At 37.2% G+C, this 21,242-nt stretch overlaps 2 protein-coding genes and 2 pseudogenes across 3 annotated transcripts; 2 read left to right on the top strand and 2 right to left on the bottom strand.

Moving 5' to 3' along the window:
• Positions 1,836-3,243, top strand: LOC104733932 (annotated as a pseudogene).
• Positions 3,641-7,870, top strand: LOC104732741 (glucose-6-phosphate 1-dehydrogenase, cytoplasmic-like). Of its 2 annotated transcripts, none has more exons than XM_010452322.2 (16): positions 3,641-3,789; positions 4,218-4,400; positions 4,515-4,600; positions 4,682-4,742; positions 4,837-5,023; positions 5,159-5,316; positions 5,400-5,468; positions 5,553-5,611; positions 5,720-5,756; positions 5,886-5,957; positions 6,165-6,312; positions 6,712-6,807; positions 6,907-6,977; positions 7,067-7,182; positions 7,294-7,339; positions 7,493-7,870. In XM_010452322.2, the coding sequence occupies exons 2-16, from the start codon at positions 4,221-4,223 to the stop codon at positions 7,658-7,660; spliced, it is 1,554 nt and encodes a 517-aa protein (XP_010450624.1). In that variant the 5' UTR covers positions 3,641-3,789; positions 4,218-4,220; the 3' UTR covers positions 7,661-7,870. The 2 variants fall into 2 exon arrangements, with proteins under 2 accessions (XP_010450624.1, XP_010450623.1); XM_010452321.2 differs by having other exon boundaries at positions 4,209-4,400.
• Positions 8,319-9,895, bottom strand: LOC104732740 (prohibitin-3, mitochondrial). The gene is made up of 3 exons (XM_010452320.2): positions 9,473-9,895; positions 8,673-9,212; positions 8,319-8,569 (listed from the first exon to the last, which is right to left on the bottom strand). Exons 1-2 carry the CDS (start codon positions 9,782-9,784, stop codon positions 8,691-8,693), a joined length of 834 nt encoding a protein of 277 aa, XP_010450622.1. The 5' UTR covers positions 9,785-9,895; the 3' UTR covers positions 8,319-8,569; positions 8,673-8,690.
• On the bottom strand, positions 10,241-11,313 carry LOC109128012 (annotated as a pseudogene).

Here is a 21,242-nt window from a genome sequence, read left to right as displayed (position 1 = left end):
TTTAACTTTTTTTTTTTTTTTTTTGATAAACCCTATCGGCTGATCCAGTGTTTCAGAGTGGATTTCTCTCCGAAAGGCTACCCATTGTCTGTCTCGAATTTGGAATGCTTTCCGACTAATGCCAGAGGGTAGTAAGACCACATGCATTTCTGACTACAAGATAAACCAATTGGACTAAGACTCAACTGACAGACTTTCCACACAACTATGATTTTTGTTTTCAGGTCGAACATGGGTTAGTTCCTTCCAACATTTCCCCAGCTCTCCCATACCATTGGACCACAGCTGTGCGGGCCAGAATTTACTTATGTATTGTGTTCATTGCAGGTTGCCTTGTGTCACGCAATCAACTTCTCACAGCTGACATATTGTAAAATATGCCCGTTCAGTTCAAATTGTTTTGAGCCATTAATGTCTTTGCTACAAAGTTCTCCTGAACTAAAAGTTCTTCTCATCGACCAGGTTTGTGCCTGCGCATGCATTAATTAATTAACAAAAGGGAACTTCAAAATTAATTAGGAAACATGCATGTTAATAACTACATTATATTCCTTGATGTTGTTCGCTTTTCTTCACAGGGACTTATCAAGAGAATGAAAGCCTTTATACTTTCGTTTAAGGAACCGGATGATGTACCTCTATGGAGGAACAAGCCAAGAGAAACAAGTATTAAGATCCACTCAATTAGAGTTTAAGAGCTCGTTGACACTTTGATAGATTACATGTAGAGTCATGAATTAATTGTACTACCAATTCATATTGCTTTCATTCTTAGATTAATTTGAAGTAGAGTCGTCACAAACTCTGAATTGGCCTTTAGGTACATTATCAAATTACACTGATTGCATTTTCCTAAATATTTATTCTTTGTCTATTCTTTTATAATGAAGCAAACAACACATTTGCTCTTCTAATAATCCGTACGTATTCATACAAAAAATCTGAGAAAATATATATTAAAAACAAAAGGTGGAGAAAATGACGGAAGCGTAAAACCACACCGAGCTCTTCCTCCTCCAATTTCTAGTTGTTGAAGCTTCCGTCATTTTCTCCACATGTCAAATATTAGATATGCCAAATTTCAACAGATTAGAGTACGTTTTAAGAGGAAACTTTGTCACATCATAAAAGAAGATTCGTTATGTTCCTATATATTTGGTTACGTTACTCCCGTCTCCCCCGTGTATCCTTTTAGAGCTGATAACTAGAGACTAGATAGGAATCATAGGATATGAAAATTTGTATCTATATGGTATACAAATGTGTATTTGATAAAGAAGAATCCACAACGTACTATGTAATGTACTACACAAGTTTCCAGCATCTCTTGTTCAGCCAATTCTATATTTTCACATGTTGCAGACTTCAATCAAACCATCCTCATGATCATATAGACATAGACAAATCCCGTGAATGGAAGGAAAATGGAAGATATTAACAGCATCGGTAACAAAATATTGTGTAAATGGAAAACTGGAACAAAAAAAATGGAAGCACAATAATCAAACATATCTTATTCAAACAAAAAATGTAAATATAATGAAACATGGAAAGAGAGAATCATAAAAGGGATCATACGAACCGTCTAATATAGTAATATGTATACATAAGAAAGAAAAGAGAAGAATATAACAAAAACACACAAGTGCATTGAGAAAAAGATGCTTCGAAACTCAAAAAACAGTGCCCAGCGATTTCTGAAGCGAAGAACCATAAGCTGTCCGAGATATGGAGTTTGAAGATAGGATCAGTGCATTGCCAGAAGATTTGCTTTTGAGGATCTTGTTATTGGTTCCAACAAAGGATGCAGTGGCCACCATGATTTTATCGAAACGATGGCGATCTATATGGACAATGTTGCCACAACTTGAGTACAGAGATGTTGCTCACAGAACAAATTTTCTTGGCGGTTTTGGCCGTTTATTTGGAAAAAGTAAGCGACCAGAGTCTATTTGGCGGTTTGTTAACGAGTCACTTAAACTACACAAAGCACCTCAATTAGAAAGTTTGAATATAGAAGTCGGTCCACATTGTCCTATTGATGCTAATGTGGGAAAGTGGTTAGCATATGCGGTTGAGCGCAGGGTTTTGGTACTATGTTTTCAGCTCATGTGGTCCGCAGAGCCTATTAGCTTGCCCAAAAGCCTTTATACATGTGATACGCTTGTATATCTCCGTCTTTCCAACAAGGTTTATGTAGACGTTTCATCTCCGGTATGCCTCCCATCCCTCAAACGTCTTGAGCTTGTCTCTGTGGTATACAAAGATGAGGATTCTGTTGTTAGGCTCTTATCGAGTTGTCCTATTCTCATATATTTGTATGTGGGGCGACATAGCCAAGACAACGTGACAAAGTTTAGTGTAAAAGTGCCATCTTTGGTGACCTTAAAGTATGTTAATCTGAACCCAAAAGTAGAGGATATTGAAGGAACTTTGGTCATAGATTCAGAAAATTTAAAGGAATTAGCCATCGGAGATATTTCGACAAACTCATGCTCGATTGAGAACAAGCCAAGCCTTGATAAAGCAGGTTTATGCTATTTTAGTTATCCTGATGAAAAGTTTATGAAATCTCTTTCCTCGGTCAGATATCTCACTATATGTCTAAACGTTGAAACGGTACTAAGTTTAAACCTCACTTTTTTATTTATTTATTGTTATGATCACATTAATTAATTAATTAATTGCCACCAGATTATACAACTTACTTATGTACGTGTTGTGTTCATATTGCAGGTTGCGTGGTGTCACGCCATCAACTTCTCACAAGTTACAGATTGTAAAATACATCCTTTCAAGTTAGATTGGTGTGAGCCATTCGTGTCTTTGCTTCATAATTTTCCTGAACTGAAAGTTCTTCACATCGACCAGGTTTGTGCCTGCACCATGCATTTATACAAAAGGGCAGTAAAAAAGACCTAGCAAACATGTTAATTGTTGTTGTTTGCTTCACAGCAGGGACTTCTCAAGAATAAAGACTTTCCACTTTCGTTCAAGCAACCGGATGGTGTACCTCTATGCTTGTCAACGAAACTCGAGATGTTTGAGTGGGAAGCATATAGAGGAACAAAGGAAGAGAAACAAGTATTAAGATACATACTTGCCAACTCCAAGTGTTTGAAGAGAGTTGCAATCACTCTGAAACCAACATGGAAGTGGAATGAAAAAAAGATGATCAAGGAGTTAAGATCCATGTATAGGATTTCAACAACATCTCAGCTTCTTCTCTACACTTTATTGTAAGTTATTTAAAGTTGGAGATACTGAACTCACTGTATGAGGAGGCCTCTCGAGTAACTCATTGACATATTGTAACTCGTGTTCTTGGAATTATTTGTTTTAAACTGTACTCGTAATTCATGTTGCTTTCATTCTAAGATTTGGAGTAGTATATTACGTAAAGAGTCACAAACTCTGAATTTGGCTTTGGTACACACATTATTAATTTTTCCTAAATATTTTTGTTTGCATTTTGGTTAACATTTTATATTGTTTTGTCTCTTCTTCTTTAATATAGTTTTTTTTTGTTTTTTAAACAGACGAAAGAAAATAACAAATTAGCTTTCTAATAAGTCGATCCGTACGTATTCAATAAAAAATCTAAAAAAATTAAAATTTCTAAAAAAGTTGGAAAAATGACGGAAGCCTAAAATCACACCAACCCTTCTTCCATTTTGTAGTAGTTGAAGCCTACAGCTTCCTTCTTCTTCTTCTTCTTCACCTAACTAAACCTTGCATTCAGATTTCTCTCTCTCTCTCTCTCTCCAAGAATCTGCATCGTCTTCTCAGGTTAGATTTCTCAATTCTTCTTATTTCAGATCTCTTTCTTTGCTTTTTTTTTGTTTCTCCATGATCGTTAATCGTGAAAGTAAAATGAGCCAAGGTTTGTTCTACGATCCGTTTGATTTTGTTTTTAACTTTTTGCTCTCTAAATAGATTTATATATAGTTTGATTTCTGAAAGGTTTATCCTGTAACAATTTCTCTGGTTTTTTCTTTCCGCTGATGAGATTTGATCTCTGTGATGAAACCGAGGCTATGCACATTTTTTTTTTTTTTTTTGTCGAATTTTTCTCAGTTTTTTTTATATATATAATGGTTCAAATTCTGATACAAAACCTTTAGCTCATAGATTTGTTCAGTGGTGCAATTTAGTTTGACTGTGAGAGACTTGACTCTTATTTTTGTGTGTGTGTGTGGAATTTTAAGCTTTTGTAGAAGATGGGATCTGGTTCTGGTCAATGGCACGTTGAGAAGAGGTCTACGTTTAGGAATGATTCGTTTGTTAGAGAATACGGTACTGTTCCAGAAACTGGTTGTCTTTCAATCGTAGTTCTTGGTGCCTCTGGTGATCTTGCTAAGAAGAAGACTTTTCCTGCTCTTTTCAACTTATACCGTCAGGTTTGTTTCCATATCTCTGCAACTAGTAGTAGTACATGTGTATAATCTCTTTTGTTTGATGTATATATTATTAGTTATGACTTTTTTTGTTCTGTTTGTATGTATGATGAGCAGGGGTTTCTTAATCCAGATGAAGTTCATATTTTTGGGTATGCTAGGACTAAGATTTCTGATGAAGAGCTGAGGGATAGGATTCGTGGGTGAGTTCTGCAGCCTTTTCTTTGTACTGATTTGGTTATTAGCTTGAGTCCAAAAGTTCATATTGAATAGTTTTTATGCAGATATCTTGTTGATAAGAATAATGCTGAGCAAGTTGAAGCTTTGTCAAAGTTCTTACAGCTGGTTAGTCTCTATTCTTTTCAGGATGTTGATTTTATAAATAGAGTCATTTTTAACGATACCGGAATAAACGAGTTTCTTGTTCGAATTTGTGTAGATTAAGTATGTGAGTGGCCCTTATGATTCTGAGGAGGGTTTCCAGAGGTTAGACAATGCAATTTCCGAGCATGAAATCGCCAAAAATAGTTCGGAAGGATCCTTTAGGAGACTGTTTTACCTTGCACTTCCACCGTCTGTTTATCCTTCTGTATGCAAGATGATCAAGACGTGCTGCATGAACAAATGTGAGTCCCTTTTTCAGCTGTGGAATTTATTTCCTATATACATATGGTTAACCTGCTTGAACCTAAGGCATGTATTTCAATCTACTAGTCAGTCTCTCTACAATTCATGTAGTTATATTGACTCATGACTTCCAGCTGATCTTGGTGGATGGACACGGATTGTGGTTGAGAAACCATTTGGAAAGGATCTGGAATCGGCAGAACAACTGAGTTCTCAGATTGGAGGGTTGTTTGATGAATCTCAGATCTATCGTATAGATCATTATCTTGGAAAGGAATTGGTTCAAAATATGGTAACATGCTTGGCTATTAAGGTTTAGTCATCAAGCTATTTCCTTAGACAAGTCAATGATTATATCCCGTTCATCTCTTGCAGTTGGTCCTCCGATTTGCCAATCGCTTCTTTTTGCCACTATGGAACCGTGACAATATCGAGAACGTGCAGGTGAGACCTGCGTAGCCAAGACAGAAATAGTCAGACTGTTATTTAGGATCGAATGCACATAAATTTCAACTGCTTTTCTTGCAGATTGTTTTCAGGGAAGATTTTGGAACTGAAGGGCGTGGCGGGTATTTTGATGAATACGGGTAATACTTTCTTTTTTAGTGTCTTCTTATTCTTCATATTATCATGTATAGTGTTAATGAGATGACTCCAGTGCGTTTCTAATGATATCTGCACTTCTTGCTTCACAGAATAATCCGTGATATCATTCAAAACCATCTGCTCCAGGCAAGTATACTTGATATATTTTTCCTGATAACAAAACTTTATTGTACATCTATGTGATTGTTTTTTCAGAGTTTCTCTGTTAGTGAAAATGCTTTCATGTATTAACTAACTGAGTTCATAATACTGTAGGTTCTTTGCCTTGTTGCCATGGAGAAACCAATTTCTCTTAAACCTGAGCACATCCGTGATGAGAAAGTGAAGGTGATCAATATTTGTTTTTACCACTTTTAGCCATTATATCAAGCCTTCCTTGCCTCTTTTCTTTGAATTCATATGATTGGGAACATCACCGTTCGATCTAGTTATATTTTCCTTACAAAGTCTCCTTAGCGAGTTTACATGGATTGATTCATACAATCATTTACATTATCAAAATTTGACGTTACTGATTATTTTAGTGAACTTCAGGTGCTTCAATCGGTGGTTCCAATAAGCGATGACGAAGTGGTTCTTGGACAATACGAAGGATATAGGGATGATCCTACTGTTCCAAACGACTCAAACACTCCAACATTTGCCACAACGATTCTTCGCATACACAATGAAAGATGGGAAGGTACCATGTCCCTCTTCACTCTTAATCTTTCCATTTGTCAGTCAACTCGGGAAAACCACATCCCAACTGTTTGCATGCACCTTCCAACTGTTTTGAATCATAACTTTTTTCGTAAACATGACTGAGCATCTTGTTATTGAATGCATATAAATCATCACGAAGATGAGAAGAATTGTACGTTTGACATGTTCACATGATCATATATGTGTCTTTACTCCACTTTTCATGCTCAAAGCCAACTTTTCCGAACCTAAAAACACATTATGACACCTTAAAAACAAAAGACAGTAGTTTAGTTCATCTGATTATCCATCAACTGGATAATTTTATTCTCTTTAAGTATTTACTCTATATAAAAGTCCACTTTTATTGACATGCTGATTGATATATATTTTCCAGGTGTTCCATTTATTCTAAAGGCCGGAAAGGCGCTGAATTCAAGGAAGGCAGAAATTAGAATTCAGTTCAAGGATGTTCCAGGCGACATATTCAAATGTATATTCTTACCCTGACGCCTTCTTGTCACTGTGGCATAAGTGCTTTTATTAGAATTTTTGAATTGAAATCTATGTACTAAAGACTCTCTTGCAACAGGTCAGAAGCAAGGAAGGAATGAGTTTGTGATTCGCTTGCAACCTTCAGAGGCAATGTACATGAAACTAACTGTAAGTATATGATGAACAAACAAAAGAAATGTACTAATTACTCTGACCTTGAACCATTACAATGAACCATGACGCTTTTGACTACACAGGTTAAGCAACCAGGTCTAGAGATGAATACTGTGCAAAGTGAACTGGACTTGTCGTATGGGCAACGGTATCAAGGTGTCGCGATCCCTGAGGCATATGAGCGCTTAATTCTCGACACGTAAGAGAGAATTTGTATAAATTATATACTACCACAATACTCTTATATAATCTAGCTGGCTCCTGTTCCTCCATGTTATCTTCAACCAATCTGGTTCCCATCTCTCTGCAGAATCAAAGGCGACCAACAACATTTCGTTCGTAGAGACGAATTAAAGGTAGAAACATTTTCTTTCACCGCCCTTGAACCATAGCAATCTCTGAGATCTCCTTTTTGTACACTACCTAATGTATAGGCAATACAGACATGTAAACTTTCGCATCATACATTTCAGGAGCTAATTTGGTATGCATTTTGATAATTATTACAGGTTGCGTGGGAGATCTTCACGCCACTACTTCATAGGATCGACAGAGGAGAAGTGAAGTCAATTCCATACAAATCAGGAAGCCGAGGACCAAAAGAAGCTGATCAGCTGCTAGAAAAAGCTGGTTACCTTCAAACTCATGGCTATATCTGGATCCCTCCTACACTATAAAACCCTACGTAATACACGATACATGTATCTCCACGTATATGTATAAAATTATGCATCTCTTTGCTGAATAGTTCCCACAATGAGTTTGGTGTTTGTACGTGAGACTTACTACTTCATCACATGACACTTACTTCGTCTTGTGTTTGCGAAGCGGCTTTGTAGAAACAAAATAAATAAAATCTTTATCTATACCATAATTTAAATTTAACTTTTGTTGTGCTCGTTTAATGAATGAAACCGATGACACACACAAGTTCCATGAGTTGTCGACAGTTGAAACACACAACAAGTTCCATCTAGAGTTTGTTGAGAGTTGTTGACACATGCATACAAAGAAGAGTTTGTTGACGCACACAAGTTTAGCGTAAGCTTATTCAACCTAAAACATTAACAAAAAGGATCCTCACATAAAGTTTGAAGGGCAGTAAAGCCTACTGTTTTCATGATTTTTCTTCTTTGAGTGCCATGTTTTAAATAATTGTGATTCCATGCGGATAGATTTGGCTCATTTTATTTGCATTGAACGCTCCTAGGTACCATCTAAATTTACTTTTTCTTTTTCATGAATCCAATTCACAAGCAGGCTTGTTATAATGCTTACAGTGTGTATTAAACAACGTACTTACAGTATAATCAGAACCCATTTTTGGGACGTAGAAGCACCAAAAAGCATCAACTCATTTATTTGTTGAGAATTAGATACTCAAACAAGATGAAGGAAAAGAAAGATTTCTTAAGTAGAGTATAAATTTCGGCGAGATTCAGAACACAATAATGACAACTCAAACAACTAGTTTCTTCTTTTCTTCTTCAGAGTTCATCAGAAAACAAAAGAGCATTTTACCTTTTTGATTCAATCAGATTCACAACTTGATCATTAAAATATCACAAAATGCTCCCCAAACCAACCTGCAGATATCACAATACAAAGTCTTCAGAAGAAAAAAAAAGCACAAAACAACTTGATTTTATGGACTCTAACTCTAAAGATTCAGATTAAGGTTTTACATACCATCATATCTGATAAAGATCAACGGTTCAGAGCAAAGAGCATGCTCTGGCCACCGGGTAAGTACGCCACATTAGGAGACCTAGCAAGTGTAGACGCAATCTCCCTTGAAGCCTCAATCCTCCTGAGCTCGATAAGTCCCATACCTGCTTTAGCCGTAGCGTCAGAGATCAACTGAGCAGCTTCACTCTCACCTTCAGCTCTAATAACCGCAGCTCTCCTCTCTTGATCAGCTTTCATAACCACAAACTTAGACCTCTCAGCCTCCTGCTGAGCCACTTGTTTCTGCTCAACAGCCCTTGAAAACTCAACACCGTAAGACAAGTGGGTGATGGCTACATCTTCAAGCACAATGTTGAATTCCTTGGCACGGTTGATTAGTGACTCTCGAACAAGTGCTGAGACATGAGGACGCTCTGTGAGGAGCTGGTCAGCGTTGAACTGTGCAACCACAGCTTTCAAAACCTCATTTCCAATCGAAGGAAGCACTTTCTCGTCATACTCTACTCCCAAGGTTTGGAATATGTGTGGCAGACGCGACACCTTCACAATGATTCACATCACATAAAACACACTAATTTATATAGACCTTTCTAAGGTGATTAAAACACGATAGAAACCAATTCATCTCAGATGATTAAAGCAGAATAGGTACCAATTCATCTACAATGATTAGTAGATCAATCAAAACCCTAAAACCCTAAAACCCTAAATCCAATTCCGAAATGAAAAACATCTCAAAGACCTAAATCAAAGCGAGTTCTAGTTCGAGAATCAAGAAGCGGAGTATAATTTATGATTACCTCAGGGCGAGAGAGAACACGAAGGCTGAGATTAACCATCTGGAGATCCTTAGTACCAGAGATTGAAGAGAAGGTGTGAGGCTTCGTGCGGATATCGAAGATGTGAGGCCTCTGGAGAAAAGGGATCAAGAAATGAGTCCCTTCACCGACAGTCTCATCCAACACTCCCCTGAATCGATCGAAGAGCACAGCTCTCTCTCCACCGTCAACGGTGAAAAGAGACGTATTCAGCACCGTCGCCGCCGTTCCGAGACCGAAAGCCGCCTTCGCCAAATTGGAAAGGAACGAAACCGCCGCTTGTTGGCTTCCCATTTTTTTTTTTTGCGTGTGACTGAGATTAGCTTGGATCGAGAGAGAGAGAGAGAGATTTGAGACGACGACGATGAGGAAAAGAGTTTTTGCTAGGGTTTAATAAAATGATGATTCTGGAACCTACCACGGGAAATTATTTAATGGGCCAAGTATTTTAGCCCAATAATATGAGATCAAAGCCCATTAATTGTTTTTAGCGAATCTACTGAATTCTTTTTTTGTCAACCCTTCGATGTATGTGAATGTGTGTGGCCCATGGGTTTTTGGATTGAAGAAAAGTGGCTGTCGCTAGCAACACAACTTCTAAGGAACTAATTTTCTCTAAGCTATATGCGGATGGTTTTTGGAAATATGATGTTGTTTGTTGTAGTTTGTGTTGTTGTGTGGGTTCTACAGTTCTTTGATGGGACAAGGGATTTTTTTTTTTTTTTTTTTAATTAACTTTCATTTCATACATTACTCCTTGAAAGGGACATCGGAACATACATCAGTGCCTCCTATATGAGTAACACCTACAGCAAAAGGAAATACAAGAAAGAAAGGCAATCTAACAAGTGATCACCTCCAGAGCTCGTTAGTCTTGAAACATTCGAAACCAAGTAACTAAAGCTGTGTCTCTTGGAACCTGTGAGATGAAACCTGGGACTTGAGATCTTAAGAAGGGCTCCAAGCGACTTCGGATTATAACCTTGGTCTCGTTAATCAATACGCCTGGGGATCGGGAAACCGCATTGTGTAACCTTGAATTCCGCTCCTTCCAGAGTAAGTAAACGACAGCTTGAAAGGTCAATCGTAATATCAATGCCACATTCTGATCTGCACAAAGATTCTTCAACCATATTAGTCCTTTAGGAAACAATATGGGAGGAGAAACCCCAGCCCTTGAGTAAAAATATCTCCACACTTCTGCTGAGTAGTCACAATCGAAGAATAAATGCTGCCTACATTCATCCTGTTGAGCACATAATAAACACAAAGATGGGACTGCCATTCCCCATCCTATAAGGCGATCCCTCGTATGAAGTCGATGCCTTGCCACAATCCAAGTAATGAAGGCATGTTTTGGTATCCTTCCCTTGGAACACAAATGACTCATACCAATCCACTCATTGCCCTCGGGGATGTAGATACTCCCAAACTCTCGCTGTAGAAAACCTGTTAGAAGCCTCTGCATCACCAACTTTCCACAAAAACTGATCATCTTGCCCATCCACCTCCATGTTCACGACAGATGGATCCGGAAGACAAGCCTTTACCAGCAAAATTAGAGGATTCCTGCTACGACTTCCTAAAATCCACCAATTTCCATTTCTGACTGCATCTGCCACAATTGCATTCCTGGAAAGGCCCGTAACCACCAATCCTCTCTCACCTGCCAACTCTAGTAATGGCCCCAGACCCGTCCAGTTATCACTCCAGAAGTTGCAAGTGATACTTGTGCCCAATCTGCAGACTATAAACTGTCTGGCCAGAGGACGTAGCTTGCATATGCTCTTCCATACCCAGCTACCAGAGGTGATATTCTCCATTTCCCAGAAGTTCTCGTGAGTTAAAAGGTTCCTCCTCACCCAAGATACCCAAAGAGAACCCACGGAAGCGAACAACAACCAAATGAGTTTTAACCCCAGAACCTTATTCCAAGTCGACAACCTTCGCACACCCAAACCTCAACTTTCTTTGCTAGTGCAGTCAGACTCCCAGCTTACTTTAACCCCCCTTGCTGAGTTAGGAGCCCCTTTCCATAAAAAGGCACTGCATATCTTTTCTATCTCCTGGATGCACTGATTAGGGAGCAAAAAAATGGAGGCCCAGAACGTTATCGTCGAATATATGACCGATTGTAGCAGTTGGAGCCTCCCCGCAAAGGAGAGATGCCTCACATTCCACGCAGTGAACCGGCTCATAATACGATCAATGAGGGGACGATAATCCTGCCTTGTCAACTTCTTCGAGGTTAATGTAACTCCCAAGTATCTCACTGGAAGGGCTCCTTGTGTGATGCCCACTCAATCTGCCATTTCCTGAGTTCTTTGAAAATTTCCTCCATCAAGAAATAGGGCGGTCTTGCTTCTGTTGATCCCTAAACCAGAATTTATCATAAAATCCTCCAAAATCCCCAAGATGCACTGCAGAGAGCACTCTTGACCGTCGAAGAAAATCAGAACATCATCTGCAAAGCTGAGGTGAGTGACTACTGGGGCTAAGCACATAGGATGAGGGCCAAACCCCTGATTGAATAGTCCTCTGTCCAGCTTCTTTGAGAGAATATCCATCGCCAGAACAAAGGGAAGAGATGAGATTGGGTCACCTTGTCTAAGTCCTTTCTTCCCCGGGAAATAACCCACCAGTTCTCCATTTACTGCTATGCTAAAGGATGCAGAAGTGAAGCAAGTTTGTAGCCATCCTATGAACTGATCTGGTAATTGCAGAGCATGAAGCACATTCAACAGGAACCGCCAATCCAGGTTATCATATGCTTTCGCCAGATCGACCTGAAGGCAGCCTCTCGTGGTATCCCCTGAGACATGAAAGTCGGTGACCAGTTCCGAGGCTAAAAGCACATTCTCACATAAGAGTCTTCCTTGAACAAAACCAACTTGGTTGTCCTGAACCGCGTCTGAGATGAACAATTTCAGCTTCTGTTTTAACAACCTTGATATGATTTTGTAGATCGTGTTGCAGCAGGAAACCGGCCTAAATTGGGCAATGTTATCCGCCCTTGGCACATTGGGGATAAGAGTAATAATAGTGGCGTTGAAACTTTTGGGCAAGAACCCCGAATGAAAGAACTCCTGAACAGCCTCCACCACTAAACTTCCCACCTCCTCCCAAGCTTCCCAGATAAAATCCACAGGAAACCCATATGGACCTGGGGCTTTGTTCCTTGGCATTGTAACCACTGCTCTCCTTATTTCTGCAGGGGTCGGGACCCTTAACAATTGTGTAGCCAAATCCGAGTCACATCTAAAAGTAGTGAGACCTTGGATTTCTTCTTTGGACATTGGATTAACTGCACCGTTCTCCGTACCTAACAGATTCTGATAATAGGCGAGAATCATATCCTTTACCTGAGCCTTATCAGTGATTATCTCATCGTCCTCTCTTCTCAAGTGCTTAATCCCATTTCTCCCTTGATTGGCTATGACAGTCTTATGGAAGAAGGAAGTATTAGCATCCCCCTCCTTGTACCATCGAATTCGTGATTTCTGCCTATAGAAGGACTCCTGAGCTTTACTGAAAAAATTCCACTTCTTCCGTGCCAGAAACTCCTGCCTAAAGAGAACAGTAGAAGGAGATAACATCAAGGCTGCTTGCACTTCTTCTAACTTCTCTAGAGCTTCTTTTGTCCTCTGCTGAATATTGCCGAAACCCACTCTATTCAATTCTCGGCAAGCTTCCTTAGCGAACTTAAGCTTCTGAGCCAATGTAAACAGTCTAGAACCCAAAATGCCTTCCCTCTGCCAAGCCTCTTTGATCCTTTCTTTAAACCTTGGGTGGGTAGAAAGGAAGGAGAAGTATTTAAAAGGCTTCTTACCACAAGTCACTGCTGTTTCTGTACTGACTAAGCAGGGCGAGTGATCCGAATCTTCTGGGGCTTCAAACAGAGCAGTAGCCTCAGGGAACTCCCTACTCCAACTTTCGTTTACCAAAACTCGATCCAATTTTCTCAAAACCGGATCCTCATGCCTGCCATTAAACCAAGTGAAGAAAACCCCTCTACTCTGCAAATCTGACAAAGCATTAATTACTAAACACTCTTGCAACTCAGCCATTCCCGCCAAAGGTAGATTGTGGGACAATATTGAGAAGTGTTCATGAGCAGCCAGAATCTGGTTGAGATCTCCCAACACCAGAAGAGGTAGACTTCTAACTGGTGACTCTTGAACAATCTTGGATATTTCGCTCCAGAGATCTCTCCTCTGTACTTGAGTATTACAAGCGTACACAAACGCCACAGAGAAGCTTTCTCTAGTTGTCGGGTTGAAAACTCCACAAAGCATTATCTGAGGTGTCTTAACAAAGCAAAAAACCGAGACTGCTGGGTTGATTCGACCATTCTCTATACATTCGTAGTTAAACTCACTCCTCCAAACTGGAAAGCTCGCTTGAAAAACATGCCTTGCGTTCTCCTCTCCCACGTGAGTTTCCAAAACACTGCCTATAACCGGCTTATATTTTCGAATCCACTCCCGCAAAAATCTCTGTCGAGATGGGCCATTTAAGCCTCTAATATTATAACAAAAAAACCTTCATTTATTCTGCCAAAAGATGTCGTAGAGCTATGCTCTATCAAACAGTACCAGCCCCATCCGAGGATATATCTCGAATAGGCTAGACAATAGAGGTTACAGAGGAGACCTCTTCCTTCTTCACCTCCCCTTGACTCGGTGGTGGATATCTCCTCGGAGTCTTCTTCACAAAAGTCATCTTGGATTCCAACTTAGCCAGTTTTTTTACACTTTTGACCCCTGGCATCGGTTTTCTCAACCCTGTGCCACCTAAGCCATGGGTCGGAGGTGGTGGCAACACCTTCTTCTTACCTTTCGACTTAGGCTTCACCACAATCCATCCTTTCTCTCCCAAAGGTTCCCTTACAGCCTCCGGAACCTTGACTGATTGTACTTCCTAAGGAACCTGCGAGGTTATCTCGTCCCTAGGAACAAGCCCCGACTTCTTTTCCTTACTCTCCTTTATCCATTTCTTAACTGTATCTTGAGTTTGGGCTGACATAGTCAAGTCACTTTGATGCCTAATCGCCTTCTCCATGGGAGGTGAGCTACGGCTTCTCTCTTTAGCTCTCCTTCTAGTCGCAGCTCTTATCTGTGTTCTCTTGTTAGTAGGAGCTCCGCTTTTTGCCTAGTTACCACTGGAGACTCCTCTGGAGCTTTCTCCACCTTCTGACTCTGTCCCCTTCTTTCCACCAGCAAGAGGGATCTCCGTTTCCGCTATTGCAGAACCCCCCGGAGTAAATTTTCCTCGAGCATCCCATATTTTCTTCATCATCGGTTTCGGACACCGATTCAACAGGTGCCCAAATCTCCCACAATTACAACAGTGGGGAGGAAGTCTTGGATATGACACGTTTACCTTCACCGTGTTCATCTCCGAGTACCTGACTATAATCACCGTTGGGGAGGNCCTTGACTGATTGTACTTCCTAAGGAACCTGCGAGGTTATCTCGTCCCTAGGAACAAGCCCCGACTTCTTTTCCTTACTCTCCTTTATCCATTTCTTAACTGTATCTTGAGTTTGGGCTGACATAGTCAAGTCACTTTGATGCCTAATCGCCTTCTCCATGGGAGGTGAGCTACGGCTTCTCTCTTTAGCTCTCCTTCTAGTCGCAGCTCTTATCTGTGTTCTCTTGTTAGTAGGAGCTCCGCTTTTTGCCTAGTTACCACTGGAGACTCCTCTGGAGCTTTCTCCACCTTCTGACTCTGTCCCCTTCTTTCCACCAGCAAGAGGGATCTCCGTTTCCGCTATTGCAGAACCCCCCGGAGTAAATTTTCCTCGAGCATCCCATATTTTCTTCATCATCGGCTTTGGACACCGATTCAACAGGTGCCCAAATCTCCCACAATTACAACAGTGGGGAGGAAGTCTTGGATATGACACGTTTACCTTCACCGTGTTCATCTCCGAGTACCTGACTATAATCACCGTTGGGGAGGCCTTTTCCAAGGAAATCTCGACCTTAATCTTGGTACACCCAAAATAATATGGGTCAAGCCTAGACTTCTCTGTGTGTAGAGGCTCGCTTATGACACTCCCTATGACACTAATGCCATCAAAGGAATACATCTGAGGGGGAACATTCTCCAACACTGCCCAAGTTGGAGCTGTCCGCAAATCCTGCATCTCCAATAAGCCATTCGCTGTCCATGGATACACTGAAAAAGCGCAATTTCCAGCTTGCCAGTACCCAACTTGAAGGACCCAATCTCTGGTTGAAACACAAGGAATCATGATGAGGCAGGAGGTATCATCAATTATTCTAACAACGATATTTCCAAACTTTTCCCATGCTGGGTTCAGATCCGAAAAAATCTTTGAGGCAGAGGGGATCAAACCATGGAATCTCGCCACGATATGACCCTTCCATTGATCTGCTGTTTTTAACAGAACCGAGGCTGGTGCTTGAACCATCGGAATTCCATCTTCTAGAATTACCGGCGATGAGATCTTTCAAAGATTCCTCAACGACTCCTTAAACCGCTCTGCTTGTGAGGGAGCTGCGGTAACAGGTGTGCTTTCCGGAATCAAGGACGAGGGCAAAGATACTTGAGGGAAAGGAACCGGTGGAGCCACCGGTAAATGAACCGGTGGAGGAGAAGCTAGATCTAGGGTGGCTACATCTGGGGCGGTTACAGGACTCAGATCCGGATCTGGAGGACGCGGGGGAAACTCCACACCATCAATACGGGTCTTCATGAAACCAGAAAGGAAGGAGGGAGGAGGAAGAAGAAGATTTTCGGTGAAACGGCGAGAGGCCATCCTCCGGCGAAGATCTGCGAAAGAAACCGCAAATCGCCTTAAACGCTCTCAAGCACGCAAATCGCCTTGAACATTAATTGACATATTCATGTCATGTTGGTTGTTAATGTCCCCCAGTTGGTCTACAAAAATAGTCGTTAAGAGTATATATGGGTTATGACTTGTGGTTTTTGTTCACATTTTGTGACTATTCTTTGGATTTCAGTAATATGATTACAAACCACTGCTAATATGATTAACATTAGTTTCCATTTTCCAGTATTTTGTGTTGTCTCATAATCTATGGGTCATCTCAATTTTTTTTTAATGAGATCGAATAATACGCCTTATTGAGTATTGCAAATATTTTGTTCGGGCCTGTAAGTCAACGTTGGTGAACAAAAAGCATTACTCAAACACTAAAAGTTTATAAATGAGAAAATTCATACTTTTCAAATATCACGGCAGGAAACGTTGTTGTTGCTTTTTTTTACTCTATAACTTTTGAAAACTATTTTCTTCCTTAAAAAAAGAAGTCGTAAAACTTTAAATTGTAAATTCTAAGATTAAGAAATATAAAGTTTATGTATGTCTATAGACATATATATTCTTGAAACCTTTTTGTGACTATTTTGACCAACAAAATGTGTTTTTTTAATAAGGAATTTGAAAATGTATATGTAATCAGAATATGGCCACGGTTTAGGGTAGCATGGGAATCAAAACTTAATACGAAAGCATAACAGTTTCCAAATATTTTATCCTTAACATTATTACTTATGTATTCAGTTAAATAATACAAGAGTCATCAATTTAAGTCGTCTCGAATACTATGAAAATGATGAAGGAGTTTTAGTTGTAAAGTCACACGGTGACCTCACCACGTTATCGAAATTGTCAAATGTTTCGGTGTCGAATCTTGTAGAGGTTTGAAAATAACAATATACTAATAGTTATATTATAGAAAACTCCCTCAGTTTTGATTATCAACTTAAATATCTTTGAAACCAAAAGGTCAACTTAAGATTGAGCTAAATTTAGTTCTTTCAACATTCTGACTCCAAGCGGATATGTAGTCATCAATATTATCCAAACAGGTAAAATAAACAACCGAAATGAAGGAAAGCTGATAATTTGACTGTTGCAATTTTGAGTCTTTAAAAACCAAATGAATTTTTTCAAGAAGACTCGGGTTTTATCAATTTTGTTTAATTAATTTTGAATTTTGCATCTGGATTTTATCTTAAAACTAATATGGTAAATGACAACAAAATTCTTTTGATCTTTTTGTAAAAAATTCTGTCTAATTTCGGTATGTATGAGAAATTGGCAAAAAAAAAAAAATATATCGTCGTGTATATCTACTTTCATACATTTTTTTTATAAAAAAAAAAAAAAAATCAAACTTCAAAAAAATGTGTATACACTAAACATTGAGTTGAACTATCATCTGAGAATGCCAACGGTAGATCAACAAATTTATTTCGCATTAACAAGAACTTAACATATTGTTTGTTTAACCAAATAATAAAAATGGTATTAGAAAAAATTGGACTTAGAATTTAGCATGTGATCCTTGTTGATTGTATTGTTAGATGATTTCATAGAATATATTTTTATAGAGGGATAAACCAATAGTAATAAATACACAAAACAATATATTAATATAGAATTCTAAGATGATAGATCACATACTTTAGTGATGAAAATAAGAATTGATATAACAAAAAATATGATGTGTTTTCATGTTAACCACAACATAGTACATGTTTTAAAAATAAATATGAGTTCTTAAATTTAAAATTCCCCTTAAAATATCTAGTGATAACTTAAATATGGGACTAATTTCATGTATATAGTGGCAACATTCTTTATTCCAAGCTACGATGCTCATTTGTCGTCTAGTGCATATAATTTTGCATTCACCCATAGTCGTTATTTATTTACAAACTAAACTAGTAGTATAAGATATGTAATTATGTGTTCACATTCGTACAATAATTAGAAAGAAATGTACATTATGTACTACGTGTCCGTGGTTCAGATCGAAACTCTGGTTGGTGTTAAAATTTAATAACAATTATACAACCAATCAATACAATAAAAACACAATACGTTTCTATCCAGTGCTTACACATCAGCATTTTTGTTGAACATGAAGCTGACACATCAGCTTATTTGTTTACCAATGAAAACATTTCATTAATACAGCTCATATCTCTCAGCCAATAATAATTATTTTTTTGTTCCAAATCAGTTTTTCCAGATTTTTAGAAACTAACACATCATTTAAATTGTGTAACCAATTACATTATATAAAATAATAAACATCATCAATAATTTTCAATAACAAATGTTTAAATTTATAGCCTAAATTTAAACTAAATGAATAAATCATTTACAACTTTCAAAAATATAATAATATCAAACAAGTATATTAATTATTGTATGTCTATCAATATTTTTCAAAAATAACAAGTATACTGCTAAATTGACAGAAAATGCAATTTTTATTGAATAAATATTAAATATTGTAAGCAACTTAATGATTAAAAGAATTTGTAATATAATGGTTATTCGGTTGAAAATAAATATGTTTCCTTTAAACTCATGTCGATATACCAATAACTCTAATTTGTGACATTGAATGAAAAATCAATTGTTGTATGAGTTATTCGATTTAATTTATCACTATACATACAATTCTCAAAAGTGGTACTATATATTACATTTCTCCGGCAGTTTTGACGAGGTTATTATAGTGCTAAGGTTTTGTTGTTTCCCTGCAGAAGTGCATATTACTGGAACTGAGACAATGTCTATTAGTTTTTCTTTTGCTAAAGGGTTTATCGGAAAATGATTCTTAATTGTAGACTTGGATTAGAAATAGAGGTAGACTTGGTTTATAATTAGATACACATTTGTAAAAAAAAAATTTGAATTAACTTATTTTTCTCTAGAGAATTGAGTTTACTACTTTACTTTCTTCCACATGTATGTTGTATTTGTATGTATGTACTTCATCTCCGCTTTATGTTGTTTACTTTTCGTGAGTAACCTTAACACATGAGAATGGGACCCAGCACATATATTGTATGAAGCGCTAACTCTTCAGGCCGTACATAGTAATAAATTACATAGGTTTGAGAATTTAGACTCAAAAATTGCTTTAATAGATCTTGTTACGACACATTCATGAAAAAAAAAGTACTAAACCAGAAGTAAAATGAAAAAGGAGAAAGTGACACTTGTTTTTTGCCGCTTTATATAGAAATACAATGCTTTATAGAAGGAATTCTCAAATTCTTATTTATTATAATTCTCAAAATTTTCAGGTTTTTTGTTTATTTTTCAAGGAAACATAGTATATAAATTACATAGGCTTGAGAATTTGGACTCAAAAGTCTTTGCAATAACTAACGGCTTTAGATTTTGTTATGACACATTCATCATTCATGTGTAGATAACCCTTAATCCTTTCTATTATTCTTAAACTATATAGCAGTAAATATAAGATATAGAAATTTCATATATGTATCGACCATCTTTTCTCTATAAATAAAGTATTTTTCATTCTAGATTAATTGAAAACGTAGCAACTAAATAAATGAATTTATTATTTGGGTTTAAATAAAATTGAAAACAAACTTGAATGATTTTATAGATTTAGTTACTCCTAAGTTTGATTGAACTACAAAACAAAAAACCAATAAATATTCAGATTGATTTTGATTTCACTATCCTTTGGCGAAAATAAAGTAGAATAATCGAAATTAACCAAAAAGACTATATAAAAATTATGTGATTAAATTTGTATAAACTACAAAAATAATATACCATAAAATTAAGCTACATTAATATATCTCCTACAACAAGTAAATAAAATAAAGTTTGGGATTAGTGTTGATAGTGATTTTATATATAAGAACACCAACTAATGATAAATTGAACAATATATAAGTTCCAAAATTGAAGGTTTTATATTATAGTTTAAAATCAGTGACTTAAAAATTACTTTGACAATATTAACCTAATCGCTCTGCTAATAATATGAGAAATTGTTAGTAATACATATATCATTTTTTGGTCAATTTCATTTTTGTCCTTTTTTGCATAATTACAATGTGTTAAATTGATTTGTATTATTTTTTTTTTTAGGTTTGGATTCTCTGTTTTACCTTAGGATATAGTTTTAAAGGGTATGATTTAATATTTGGAGTTTAGAGTTTAGAATTTAGTTATTTTGTATATTGAAAGAATGTATTATTAGAAATGGACAACAAGAGTTACTTTTGCAAAAGGGTAATGAAAAATGGTATTTTTGTAAATGTCCCTAATAATATTAAATAATACACAAAACGAGACTAAAGTAAAAATATGTCTATGTACTTTTACAAATAATAACTTTTATAACAATAAAAATACTATATAACAATTATGTTGTTAAATTTGTATAAAATACAAAAACAAACACCACAAATTCAAACTACACTAATATATCTCTCACCAAAGGTAAAGAAAAGAAAAAAAGAACATATATTAGGGTTAGTTAGGCTTTTTATATAATTAAGTCTAATCGATTTAAACGTAAACATTTATAAATCATACTAAATTTGAGATTTATTTATTTTTTATTTTATTAGTGCATTTTTATATTTTACTATTGAATAAACCATAGTTTTTACAATTAATCAAATTCCAAAAAATATATATTTTTAATAATTCGATATATTTGAAAGTAGTTACAAAAAGTATCCCGCGGCGTAGCGCGGGTTTAACCTAATTACTCCTTAATTTTAATATACAATAGTTTCGTTGACCACTCTAACGACGATGATATGGATTGAATAAAGAAAAATAAATCTGCTATTCCTATTTGTGCTGGAGATTATTTTTTCACCCTTAGAAGTTAGAAGGAAAGAACAACAAGGTGAGACGTAACAAACCAAGTCAACTGAACATTTTTTTGAGGAGAGCAAAGTAGCC

The sequence above is a fragment of the Camelina sativa genome, chromosome 12, assembly GCF_000633955.1.
Source record: "Camelina sativa cultivar DH55 chromosome 12, Cs, whole genome shotgun sequence".
Lineage (NCBI taxonomy): Eukaryota > Viridiplantae > Streptophyta > Magnoliopsida > Brassicales > Brassicaceae > Camelina > Camelina sativa.
This window is presented reverse-complemented; position numbering and strand designations above follow the sequence as displayed.